Below are 13730 nucleotides of genomic sequence, written 5' to 3'. Positions count from 1 at the left end.
CTCGGGTCGTGCTCGCCGTCCTGACCTCTGCCCGGCCGGGAAACTAACAAAGGCGGCGCGCGAGCCCGGCCCAGAGAGCTGCGAGCGGCGGCCGCGGGGCGGTGGAGCCTGGGCCGGGCCGGGCGAGCGCCGGGCGGGGGCTGCTCAGGAGTTCGGAGGCAGCGGCGCCGGACGACGCGGACCTCTGGCGGCGCGCGCCGCTCGGACAACGCGGGCACCATGGGCTGCTGCACCGGGCGCTGTGCGCTCATCGGCCTCTGCGCGCTGCAGCTGGTGAGTTCCTGCCCCGGGACCGGCCTTGCCGGCTCCCTCCGCGTAGCCGCAGCTCCGGGCGCCGGGCGGGCGGGCGGCCGAGCCCCGCGCTCCCGCCGGCTCCCACCCTCCCCGCCGCTCCCCTCGCACTGCCCTCCCCGCCGCGGGCACTCACCGGGTCGCCCTGCGGGAGGGCGCTGTCTCCCCGCGGCCCCGGGCACGGGGGTTCACGCGCCCCCGCCGGGCGTCGCCACGAGGTCCGGGGGCTGCTGCCTGGGCGCCGGGGAAGTGAGCGACTTCCCAGCCCCTGGGTTGGCCGGCTGGCTTTAGCACCTCCGCACTCCCGCTGAAGTTTCACAGGGGCTTGTGGGTTCTCTCTTCTCGGGATGGTTTCCAGTAACGTTGTGTAACAAGGTGCGTGGGAATGCCCAGGTCCGAGGAGACGGGGCGAGCTCCAAGTCTTAGTTAAGAGGCGGTTCTTCCCTCCTGCGGTTGAAAGGGGGTGATTGAGGAGTCTTGGATCTCCAGGAAGGAGGTCGCGCTGTGTTTTTAAACAGAGTGTTTCAGCCCCTGCCCTTCCAGTTTCTCTTTAGATTTTGTAGAAATGTTGCGTGTTCAGACAGCGACAGACTGACAGCTGTCATCAGGGAGAGAAGGCGCAGTGGCTTGCCAGGAAGTGCATGGAATGGGAAGAGTGGAGATCGATAGGGCTTTCAGTGGGGAGCGAATGCTTATCTTGACATATGTCCTGTTGGGACCTAGACTGGGCCTGTGGTCTATTTCATAGTCGCTTGAGGTCAAGGCCACAGACCTTACGTGTGAGACTTGTGTGTGAGAGATTAATAGACATCGCTCTTTTATTACACTTAATACAGACTCAGTAGATTCTCTGTCAAGCTTTCTTCCAGGTGTTGTTTTTTAAAGTCATAAACATTAGCTAGCATATTTTGACTAGCAAGAGGAAAAAGGGTTTCGGTGAGTTTGACCAAGTCATGTCAACCCTTGCAAGACTCATTAACTGAGGGATAAAATAATGCTCTTTATTTAATAGTTAGTCCTTGTACCCACGAATGTTTTAAAAGGCTTCGCTTTTCTCCTCCATGTTTTACTCTCCCATTAAACCTGCACTTTCGAGGTGCTCTTCATTGTTGACATAATGTGTGCATAATTTATATATTTATAGATCTGGAATCAGTGACTACTTTTCTTTAAATCTGTGGAACAGTCCCTTTTGTCCTGTTGAACAATAGGATGTATTTTATAGAGTTTCCTTGAAAAATAATTTGAAAATGCACTGGAACATGAATTTTTTTCATTAAGGAGAGAAGGTCAGAGGATAATTTACACTTTGGTTATCAGAAGTGGACATGGCTTATAAGCTGGGAAGACAATAAATATTTAGTCAACCTTTGAATATGCAGAATTGTAGATGGGCACACTGGAGTGTATAATCTATAGTAGCAGAATGCTTTCTGTTTTCTGTGGAAGTAACATGGAAGGGTTTTTGATGCAGCGGATTTATCAATGCAGTTATGATTTCCTTAGCTGAGGTTGTGATACTTGTGATGGTGATGTGTTTGGTGTTCCATGTGTCAGCCTCGAATGCCTGCATTTTCCACATACACCTTCTCAACTGTTAGAAATGCAACTTACTCTTCAAAGCTCATCTCAGAATTCCACCTTCTCTATGGAGTCTTCCTTGGTGCTCCAGGTAAAGACCAATCCCTTCTTTTCCTTTAATTGCACGGTAGGTTGCTTTTTCCTCTGTTAGAACACATTTCATCCTCTTACATTATTTTAGTGATTTCCACATTACTAGACCGTAAGCAGCCTGAGCATAAGGATCAAACACTGTTCATCTTTGTAAACCCTGCGAGTCCTTAGAAGAGCTCGTATTAGGAGAGAAAACATACAGCTGAATGGATGACGGTAATTAACATTTGCGATCCATACCGGGTTTTTGCATGAACGTTATTTTATGTTACCCCTAAAATTATCCTCTGAGGAAGGCACCCATTTCACAAGCTTGCAGATGAGGCAGCTGATGCTTGTAGAGTTAAACACCTTCTTCAGATCAATAGGTTTTGGATGGTAGAGACAGCCGCGTGATGGTAAACGCTTAATAATTGGATCTCGGACAAAACAAAACATATATGTATATTTTAGGTTGTTACATAATACATTATAAATCTTACATATATATAAGGATGTGTAGCAGTCACTTTGACAAATAATAATAATAAAACACGCAGTACTCTTTATTGTAAATTCTACATAACCGATTAATTCTGGCAGGATCTCTTTAGTTTGATGAACTTGATGGACTCTTGGTTCTGTAGTTCTGACATAAATGCTGGTTAATATTTTTATTTCCTTTGAGGAGGAATAGGAAAGTGAAACCAGGAAGTTGGTATTGTGACTTCACTCCATCGATGACGTGATATTGGTTTGAACCCAGGTGGAATTCTAGACTGCCCCTCCCCCCCATAGCCCGAGGCCAAGGAGGGGCAGAAGAGGCAGGCAACTCCTGATTGGTAGGCGGCAGGTTTAATTTGCAAGAGAATTTACAACACTTGTCTTGGAAGGGCTGCAAGCTGAGTTGCTCTCCGCCCCCACCCACAGCAGCCAGAATCTTCAGTTTATTTAGCGGCCTTTTTGGGTTCAGTCATGTCTACCGTCCAGATGGTCTCAACAACACATTGCTCTGTACAGGCTGCATCCTTGAAACAAGCCCGACTGAGGGAATGGTGGGCAGGACATATATTTGAAGACTGGGAGGGAGTGGGGAGCCTCTCATTGCCCGGGTCCAGCTCGAGGGTCAACTGGAGGTCAGGTCCTCTCCATGACCTCCTCCAAGGTATGAGCAGGTTCTTTGCGGAATTGGGTAATAGTTTTCAAGTACTGGAAAATTATTTCCTCAATTTTTTTTTTTTTTAGTTTAACTATAGGTGATTTACAGTACTGTGTTCGTTTCAGGTGTACAGCTTCAGATTCTTTTCCATTATAGGTTATTACAAGGTATTGAATATAGTTCCCTGTGCTGTACAGTAAATCCTTGCTGTTTATCTATTTTATATATAGTAGTGTGTATCTGTTAATCCCAAACTCCTCTAATTTATCCCTCCTCCTCCCCCGCCCCCTTTGGTAACCATAAGTTTGTTTTCTATGTCTGTCTGTTTCTGTTTTGTAAATAAGTTGATTTGTATTATTTTTTTAGATTCTACGTATAAGTGATATCATATAATATTTGTCTGACTTACTTCACTTAGTGTGACGATCTCTAGGTCCATCTGTGTTGCTGCAAATGGCAATATTTTCTTCTTTTTTATGGCTGAGTAATATTCCATTGTATATATGGACCACATCTTCTTTACCCATTCATCTGTTGATGGACACTTGGGATGCTTCCATGTCTTGGCTATTGTAAATAGGACTGCTGTGAACATTGGGGTGCGTGTATCTTTTCGAATTAGAGTTTTCATTTTTTCTGGATATATGCCCACCAATGGGATTGATGGATCATATGGTAAATCTATTATTATTTTTTTAAGGAACCTCCATACTGTTCTCCATAGCGGCTGTACCAATTTACATTCCCACCAACAGTGTAGCAGGATCCCTTTTCTCCACACCCTTTCCAGCTTTTATTATTTGTAGACTTTTTGATGATGGCCTTTCTGAACCATGTGAGGTGATACTTTGTTGTGGTTTTGATTTGCATTTCTCTGATAATTAGCGATGTAGAGCAGCTTTTCATGTGCCTATTGGCCATTTATATGTCTTCTTTAGAAAAATGTCTATTTAGGTCTTCTGTCCATTTTTTGGGGTTGCCTCAATTCTTTTGTGCTATTGGCAATATAATGACATGACACATTTTAGGTTGAATATACATTACTAGAAAAAAGTTTTCCATCACTTTTTTAAGTCTAGACGATCAACAAAACAATGTTACACCCTGATTTTTAGCATTTGCCAATTTCTTTGGTGTAAATACTCCCACCTTGGCCAGTTTGAACTACAACATTACATAGCATTTCCATCATACAGATAAAATAAGCATAAATAACCTCAGAAGCATAGAAAAAGGAAGACAGTAAAATAATGAGGAAAGGATGTGTTTTAAATATTTAGTCCCTCTGTTTTTAATGCAATTAAAAGTTTTTATTATTTATTTTAAAATAATGATTGTGTTTTACAACTGGCTCATAAAATCCTAAAGGTCTAACTTTCTGATCTGCTGTAAGCCTCCTCCAGCATGCCACTGGGTAGGACTCCCAGATCTCTTGTTGTTTCCACTGAAACCAGCTGTTATTATTTTCCCTTTCGTGTTTTTTTCTGCTCTCACCAACTGTTGGAAGATGGGGGTTATGAAGCAACAAATAAGTGCGGGTGTTGAGGGCGCATGGTATTCGGAGGACACATTTGCTGAAGAGAATCTACGTGCTGATGACTGAGTCACTGTGCGGACCATTAAAAGATGGTCCATTAATTCCTTCTTAAAGTTAAAGAAACAAATGAAAGGTTTTTATCATCTCATTCACACTTCATCCGACCTCCCTCCTCCCCAGATTGGGGATATCATTAGGGAGAATTTACCATTTTGAGGCTAGTGTATTTGGATGCTCTTTGGTTTGCAAAATCTCACTGTTCTTTCTACTTCCTTCACTGCACCGCTCTGGCCACCTCCCATGTTACTGTGCTTCTACCCTCGAGCACATTTGTGTGTTTGCCTCAGATGCCACATTCACGTTCTTAATTCTGCTAAATGAGCTTGGAGAGAATGTGAAAAGCATGAGTGCACGCCTGTAGAAAACTGTGCAAAGTAAATCTTTTCTGAAAAAGCAGTTCATCACCAGGTAACAGATTCATCAAGTCATCCAAGAACTTTAGACACATTTTTGTGAGGCTACTTTTGATTTTTCTTGTTTCAGAAGAATGTGTATTCTATTATTATATACGTGTGAAACACTTGATCGTATGCTTTTATTAAATTGTTTTTGGTTGCCACATTTAAATGAGTCTTAACGGCATGTTTTTCAGTCTAAAATTTCTTCCACGTGCATTTCTGAGCCACTTTCTCAGAATGGCCTCAGTGAAATGTTGAGCTTAGCTTGGCAGGGCTTGCCCCCACAGAGCTTTAGATGTCTTCTCAACATCACAGGGGCAGCTTTGTCCCCGGATGTGGTTATTACCAGGGGAGATTCATTGCACCTTGCATCACTTTATGGACAGGTTACCACCATATTCCTATGAGGCCTAAAGATCCCAAACTCTTACTTTACATATCCACAGTAACAGAAATCTTTAGAGGATTTAGAGAAAACAAGCAGCTCTTAACACCTAGATGGACTCTGTTTTTATTTTAGAGAACATCCTGTCAAATGAAATAAAACCAGTCATTTTTTTCTCACAGTGAAAACCAGTTAACTGTCTCTCCACTCCACATTCAAACCGTCTTGTGATCACCTGTGACACTACGATGCTGAGATAAAATGTGTTGAGAGGGGTCTGAATGATGGTGGTGTAGTTGTGGTAACGTGTTTTTAAGCAAAGTTTTATGAAGGGTACCCCTCACTTACAGATATCTGGCGGTAGCTGCAGATACATTTATTTTACTATGTAGATGTACTGATGCTTTTGTTTTAAGATGTTTTTAATTTTAATTGCTTTTTCTCTTCCCCTGAAAAATATAATTTGTAATCATTTAGTTTCTATTCTTTTTCTATATTTAAATACTCTGGTTCATCTTATGAAACTTAGAAAAAGAGAAATTAAAATTTCGGCTAATAATGAGCCTTTAGTTATGACGTGATTGGTGTTGAAACCATTACAGTGTTCTGCATGAGCCAATTTTCTACAAATCCAAATCCATTTACAGCTCTCTTGTTATTTAAGTGTACAGAGTATTGAATTTGCTTAAGAAATGTTATATTCTTATAGTCTTGTGGGTTGAATTGTGTTCCCCCCAAATTCTTGTGTTGAAGTCCTAACCCCCAATAACTCAGAACCTGACCTTCTGTGGAAAAAGGACAATTGCAGGTGTAATTAGTTGAGTATCCTTATATAAAAGGGAAATGTGGACACAGGCATGCACACATGAACAATGCCATGTGACAGGAAGAACAGGTGATACTCGCGCAAGCCCAGAAAAGCCAGAGGTTGCCAGCGAACCACCAGAAGCTGGGCGAGAGGAATGGAACAGGTTCTCTCTCAAAGCCCTCAGAAGGAAACAACCTTGCCAACACCTTCATATTAAACTTCTAGCCTCCAGAACTGTAATACAATAGAATTTCTGTGTTTTAAGCCACTCAGTCTGTGCTCCTTGTTTTCAGCAGCCCTTAGCAAACTTTCTTTGTGTTTATCTCTTTGTGTCCATGCTGTTTCTTTTACTGGATTTCAAGTCCACAAATGGCAAAGACTGATTAACTCACAGAATTTTATACTACACCCTGCAAAGGGTAAGCACTCAGTAAATACTTGGAGAATAAATTCATGCATAAATGAATAGCTAAACTTCATTGAGTTTTTTTGTTTGTTTGTTTTTCCTGTGCTGGGCATTGCTGTAGATACTTTTGAAATCATGTAGTTCTCACAACCATTCATTTTGGAGATTTAGAAATTGAGGTAGAGAGTTTCAGTGACATGCCCAAGACTGTCCAGCTGGTAGACTGGAACCGGGGTTCAGATTTGAATCTGCACTCGCTCTACTGTGTTCTTTGCTTCCTGGACTTGAAATAATCGACACCATTCAACCATTATTCATAGAGTCCCAAGCACTGGGTATACAGGTGTGAGCTATTCAGATGTAGGCCTGCTCTTTTGGAGTTTGTATCTGAGGGCAGAAGGGCTGCCAGTAACTCTGTAAACAAAGATTACCTAATTACAGGTATGAAGTACCATTAAGGAGATGAAAGTGTAATATACACAGAGAAGTAGGGCGGGGTCGTCTTCGCTGGGGTGCTCAGGAAGACTTCTCAGTCCTGCAGAGGGAGGGGAACCATTCTAAGGAGAGGAAACCAAATGTGCAAAGCCTCCAGTTCTGAAGGAGCCTTGAACGTTTCTAGATGTGACCGGAGTCTGGTGTGGCGAGGGCACGGCATGAGATGGGGTGCACGCGGTGAGATGGCATTGGACACCTGCGGTGGCACCGGACTTCATTCAAAGAGCAATGGGGATCCACTGGAGCATCTTAAACAGAGTCCTGACGTCCAGTGCCTTGTGTTTCAAAACACTCTCATTGCTGAGTAGAGAATAGACTAGAGAGAAACAAGAGAAGAAACGCAGCCAGGATCTTCTTCTGTTATTCTGAGCAAGGGAGAATTTGAATCAGACACATGCGGGAATTCGAATCAGGACAGATGGGGGAAGGGATGGACTTGGGACATGATTTAGGAGTAAAAGCCTAGGACTTGCTGAGGGGTCGACCCGCACATTTTGTGTAACAGACTTGAATTGAAGTGCTTTTTACTGAAAGTGGGGAAATTGGGTGTTGTGGGTGTGAAGGTGGAGCCAGGAGTGTTTGGAGACACAAGGGTTCTGTTTGAGACACTTTAAGATTCTGACACCTAAGGCCAAGTAGCTGTCAGGTATCTGAGCTTGAAACTCAGAGGACAACTTTGGACCAAATATTCAGACTTGGGCACCATGTCCAATACTGGTATTTAAAGCCTTGGAGGAGATCAGTCAAGAGAGAGAGCATACAGGGAGATCAGCTCAGTGCTTTGTGACCACCTAGAGGGATGGGATAGGGAGGGTGGGAGGGAGACGCAAGAGGGAGGAGATATGGGGACATATGTACATGTATAGCTGATTCACTTTGTTATACAGCAGAAAGTAACACAACATTGTAAAGCAGTAATACTCCAGTAAAGATGTTAAAAAAAAAAAAGAATAAGAGAGAGAGAGCATAAAATAGATGAGAACAGGATGGAAACCAGGACTCAAAGTGGTAAAACTGAGAAAATGGAAATGCACAAAGTTCACTGAAATGGGAGTATTTATATATACTTGTGTTATTTTATTCTTTTTTTTTTTTTTTTTTGCGGTACGCGGGCCTCTCACTGCTGTGGCCTCTCCCGTTGCGGAGCACAGGCTCCGGACGCGCAGGCTCAGCGGCCATGGCTCACGGGCCCAGCCGCTCCGCGGCATGTGGGATCCTCCTGGATCGGGGTACGAACCCGCGTCCCCTGCATCGGCAGGCAGACTCTCAACCACTGCGCCACCAGGGAAGCCCGTGTTATTTTATTCTTCGTAAAATATCAAGTGCTATTGATTTTTTTAAAAAATGGTCCCCAGTTTTAATAAAATCATTCTCATTCTGGTCACTTCCATGTGGATTTTTGTTTTGCCTAGTTTGTTTTCCCTCTAAGAGGATAATCCTGATCATAAGATGTTGAAAAATAAATTGCTTTCTCTCCCCAGAACTTCGATAGGACTTTCTATTTTAAAAAATGAGCTGCTCTGTCCATATTTTTTCACCTTTCTCTCACCAATTTTACAACGTATACTTTAGGTCTCCGGGAAACATTTGAACAGTTATCCAGATTATATAAAGGAAGAATTTCAAATGTAAGCCTAAGAAATTTTGACTTAATGTTACTTAAGATTTTGGCCTTAGAGACATATTAATATAAACTTTGCAGTTTCTTTGCAAACGTTTGTATATGTGAGCAGAAAATAAAGCAGATATATTTGTGTATATTTTGACAATTTTCCTAAGCGTATGTTTTCATCAGGTGAAATACATCTTGCATCAAAGGCAGGATTTCAAGTGCTTAACAAAAATTACTCATTAAAGATAAAAATCAGAACAGAAAACAGAAAATTTGAGGGCTTTCACCATGAGATGACAAACCACAGAAGCATCTACCTTCCCTTCTTCCCAAGGTCCCAGCGAATGAAGCAGCAGTAGTGCTGGGAAGCAAAATGGAACAGATGACCAGCCCAATGGAGGGACCCGGGAAGATAAGAAGCAGAGCGTATTTGATCAGAGCATTAATATAAGGCTGTGTGCGGCACCCAGGTGTGGTGTGTTAGGCAGAGATCCAACACTTGATCCGCTTGCTGGGAGGGGCACCCTGGCGGGGGACTGGAGACTTGGGTGCCTTGTAGTGTTGCATTGTGAAAGTTAGGTGTCTAGTATCATTGTGGAGATACTATGGAATAGGAGAATAAATGTTATCAGTCATTCTGAAAGTGAAGCTGATTCACAGGCAAGTTAACATTTATAGTAATTTAGACAAAAAATGAGAAGGTTAAAAAGAAAGCCACAAATGATTATCTTTTTAATTGCTTGTTTTGATTTTCTTGTAAAACTTACGTTACACTGCAAAGAAATTTTAACATTAATTTTGGAAAAAAGATTTTTCAAACAATTTTGAAGACATTTCGAATGTCAATTTTAGGGAGACTATTTGACAAATACTTGATAAGGTTAAAGCGGACCTTCTTTCTTAGGTGCATCAAAAATTCATGCTTTTAATCCCCATTAACACTAATTGATGTTAATGTGTGTGAATCTTCATGCATTTACAACAGAATGAAACATTAGACTAAAAGATGACACTTTGTCAATGAGCGGTATTCAAAATGCCAGTTAAATGGTAGAACAAGCAAATAGCACAAACTATCTGATTTACTTTTTAATTTGATATATTTGGCAGATACTAAAATAAAACAGGAGATAGGCCCTAAATATCCTTTAATGGAACATTCCATTTTTATTATTAATTTTTATTGGAGTATAGTTGCTTTACAATGTTGTGTTAGTTTCTGCTGTACAGCAAAGTGAATCAGTTACACATATACATATATCCACTCTTTTTTAGATTCTACATAGGTCTAGGTAGAGGATTGGAGAATAGATATTTTAAGATGGGCATAGTAAAAAAAAAATCTGGGGAAATCCTTGAGTCTTGCTTAGTCACGGAGTTAGGGAAGGTGAAATCCTTGAATTTCAAGGATTCAAGGTGAATCCAGAATAGCAGATTGCTATTCTGTTGGACTCTTGTAAGAGCATCCCCAGTTCCTAGATTTGGAGGAGAAGCATCTGTCTATTGGGACGGAAGATGAGGCTGAAGGCCGGTGGGCAGCCGGGCTGGGGATACTGACAAGGGCTCTGATTGCAAGAATTAGACGGTCCTTTGTTAAATGAAGGGAGGGTAAGATCGTGCCAATGTTAATGATCTTGTTCTGTTTTTCTAGGTTTCTTTCTTTTTTTTTTTTTTTTCTTTTCTGCCTAGAGGACCACTCCTTAGAATGGCTTTGCTGATTAATTATATTCCTGAATCATTAAGTAGGATTAAATGTTTGAGTTTCTTCTCTCCACTCTGTCCACAGGTACTCGTGTTAAGAATGGTTTCATACAGAGGCCTAGCTCCTTTATTAACAAGCGGTATTGGAATAGGTTTGTAGCAGTCAGATTCTCGTAAGAGATGAGAGCTCAATGGATGTGATGATAAGTCATAAATATATTTCTGACAGTTTCTCTCTATTGCAGTCATTAGAGACCGTGGTTATACTTTGGTATTGATTCACATGTAGTATAATAAGTGCTTGCATGTGGGAAGCGCCAGGCTACAGAGGTTGATTGGTTAAATCTGTTAATTAAAGTACAAAGTGGAATGCTCTGCTCTCCAGTTGCGTTTCCTGTACTGATAACTAGCTGTGACGGATCATAATTAAGATAATGGGAAATACAAAATTCTCGTTAATGGCAACTCGTTATCAATTTGTATTTAAAATATAAATTCTTGATGAGGGAGCTCTTTCAAATGATAATTTATGAAACGTATCATATCTTAGATTTGAGAGGTCTTTAAGAAATGATCTAGACCCGTCTTTAGCACTACAGCAGGTCAAAGCATGAATCTTCAATACCAAAGACCCTGCTGTCGATTCTTAAATATCTCCGAGAATGGACACTTTCACCAGTAGCCAAGTCCTCCTTATATTTTAATTGAATTTCTTGTGCTTCGATTTCTGTTCTCTCTTCTGTACATTTGCCTTTTATCTGCAGATGAAGGCAGTGATGTACTAGGGCCAGCTCGTACCAACCGGGGAGAATTTACTGCTATGTTTCCAGGAATTCTGTGAGCCACTTGTTAAATACAGCCTTTATTAAGCATTCGTTACATACATTTTAAATTATATTAAAATCCAAAGTAATAAACATCCCAGTCTCAGCCCTTCCTAGTTATTTTCACTGCATTGCACTGTTATTGGTGCTCCAGGGGTGATGTTACATCTATGGTGTCTGTGGGGTAGAAATTCTATGTAACAGTACGCTGCTCAGCATCGCCTTCCAACTCTGCATCCAGTGGCATCATATTGGTAGCTAAAAATCTATTATGGTGGAAGTGTTCATGTCATAAAGATACGCAAACTCCAATCAGGCCTTCCTCTCGCTCCTCCGAGCGAGTCACTCATGATTTACCAGCCGCCACTGGGATGGGCCTTTCATCAGAAGAAAGCAGGTTTTCTTCCTTGGACATACAGGAGCTGATTTATAAAGCCCTTAATGTAACTAATTAATGCGTGAATAGAAAGTGTATTTCCTAACCTAAATGTTTTATTTATTGCTTTTGAGTGCATCTGCAAAATTGTGTAAACATAATGGAGAAGTTTTTATTTTCAAAAATTCCAGTATTAACTCCTTTTGTATAATAGCTTTCGGACCTCCCTAAACATTGGAGTTGATAACTGATTTGTGACTAAATGATCCAGAGTTGATCATCGTTTCACTTCTAGGTGACTGACTAGACTCTAGAATCCCACACTGAGAGGAAAGTCCTTTCTGCCTAATGGGTGTTGCTTGATTCCTGTGAGGGAAGAAGGACTTAGGCCCACGCCCAGCTGCCCCACTTGCCTACTTGTTGGTCCTCAAAGCTCCTTCCACGGGGATGTCAAGTAATCACTGGCAGGAAGACCAACATACCCTCTTACACCATGTCTGGTTCTTCCAGGCTTGGCATGAGCTTCAGTTTTTCCATTGTCCCCACATTGAAATACTGAATATTCAGTCTTGCAGGAGGCTGTGAGAAGATGATTTATTTGAGAGCACACTAAAAGATATTTGGCTCATAAAATTTATTTTCTGAATTTTAAAAAGTTCCCTTGTTACAATATGGAATAAAATCCTATTGCCCCCTCAGTTCCCTTGTTTCATTCTTCCAGATATTAATATTTTTCCTAATTACAGATGAGAAAACTGAAATGTGGAGACATTATGCTGTGTATTGAAATCATGTTAGGATATGGCTTAAGCCATCAGAAATGTAGAAAAGTGGATAACAAATTTTTGCGTGTGTTATCTTAAGACCGGATTAAAAGAGAGAGTTGTTTCTCTGGGCTCAGGCCAAACCTGTTGGAAAGAGTAGTTATTTAAGCAGGTGGTTTCTTTATATAAAATGTGATTTTAAACTACGATCCAAGTGACTTAAGTAATAAGAAGTGGCAATGTAACTCTCTGAAGCAGCCTTCTTTATTCTTCCATTTCTGTTTGTAGAAGGTAGCTTTCCTCCTGATGGATGTGTATTTTTAGAGTCTCTCAGGAGGCACCCCAATTTATCCTGCAACAAAAGAGTGAAAGGTAAGGTTTATGCAGACCAAATATTCTACAGTTTGTGCATGCTCTACTTTCTTCAACAGATGAACCACTTCTGACAATGCTTTCACTGTCCAGATAGAATCTTCAATACCATCGGGACCTCAACTAACAACTGTCCTCCCTCTCTCCATAAGACTTGAAGCCATGAATCCTTTTTGCTCTCTGATGGGAAACTCTTCCCTGGCCTGGAAGTGTGTGATTGTCAAAGATCTAAATACTGCATCATTGACTGAGTGTCTTGAATGCAGGGCCAATGAGGGGAGAGCATTAGATGAAGCCACTGAACCATTAGGAAGCCTGTGAAGGTTCCCTTACAGCCTTTTCATCTAAAACAGAACTGTGGTTGGCAATACAGACGGAGTTGTCCTCAGGGATCTGTCCTTCGCACACGGGGTTCTGTTGAAGTGTTTTACAAGAAGGAGACAACGCTTTGTAACATTTCACAGACTACATCATACAGAGGAACACCGGTCATCTATTATTAATATGTTAGTTTGACTAGTCCTAAAGTGTCTTTGTACATACTTTTTTACTCCTTCACCACGGATGATACTTTTATTGGAGGGCAGAGGTTTTGGGGAATTTAAGATATAAATAATAGCTCGATTTTCTTTCAAGACAACACAAGTACAAAATATTGATTTTCTTAGTATATTTTTCTTTATTAATGACAAAGTAGTTTGGTAGTTAAAAATAAGCATGGATTTGAATTCAAGATGCTTTACTTTTGTCCCATTATATTGAAGAAATAATATTATTTGCATATTTTAGAGGACTGTACCTAAGCTGAAGAGATAATTATATTTAAACATTTTCAGACATCTAAAGTTTATATTTCTTATATTTTTAGTCACCATAAAATTTAATTTGA

General features: G+C 41.3%; 1 protein-coding gene across 1 annotated transcript in view; it reads left to right on the top strand.

Annotated features, from left to right (window-relative positions):
* Positions 1–219: 219 nt before the first annotated feature.
* Positions 220–13730, top strand: part of NKAIN3 (sodium/potassium transporting ATPase interacting 3) — a gene marked incomplete at both ends in the record, with an annotated part of 513406 nt that continues 499895 nt past the window's right edge. Inside the window, one exon of the mRNA XM_082675209.1 lies at positions 220–273. Within this exon, the coding sequence (XP_082531335.1) occupies positions 220–273 (54 nt within the window). The remainder of the gene's footprint in view (positions 274–13730) is intronic.

The sequence above is a fragment of the Grampus griseus genome (genome assembly GCF_964374135.1).
Source record: "Grampus griseus genome assembly, chromosome: 17".
In the NCBI taxonomy this organism is placed as follows: Eukaryota; Metazoa; Chordata; class Mammalia; order Artiodactyla; family Delphinidae; genus Grampus; species Grampus griseus.
Note: the sequence above shows the minus strand (reverse complement) of the source record. Positions and strands in the feature narration are given on the sequence as shown.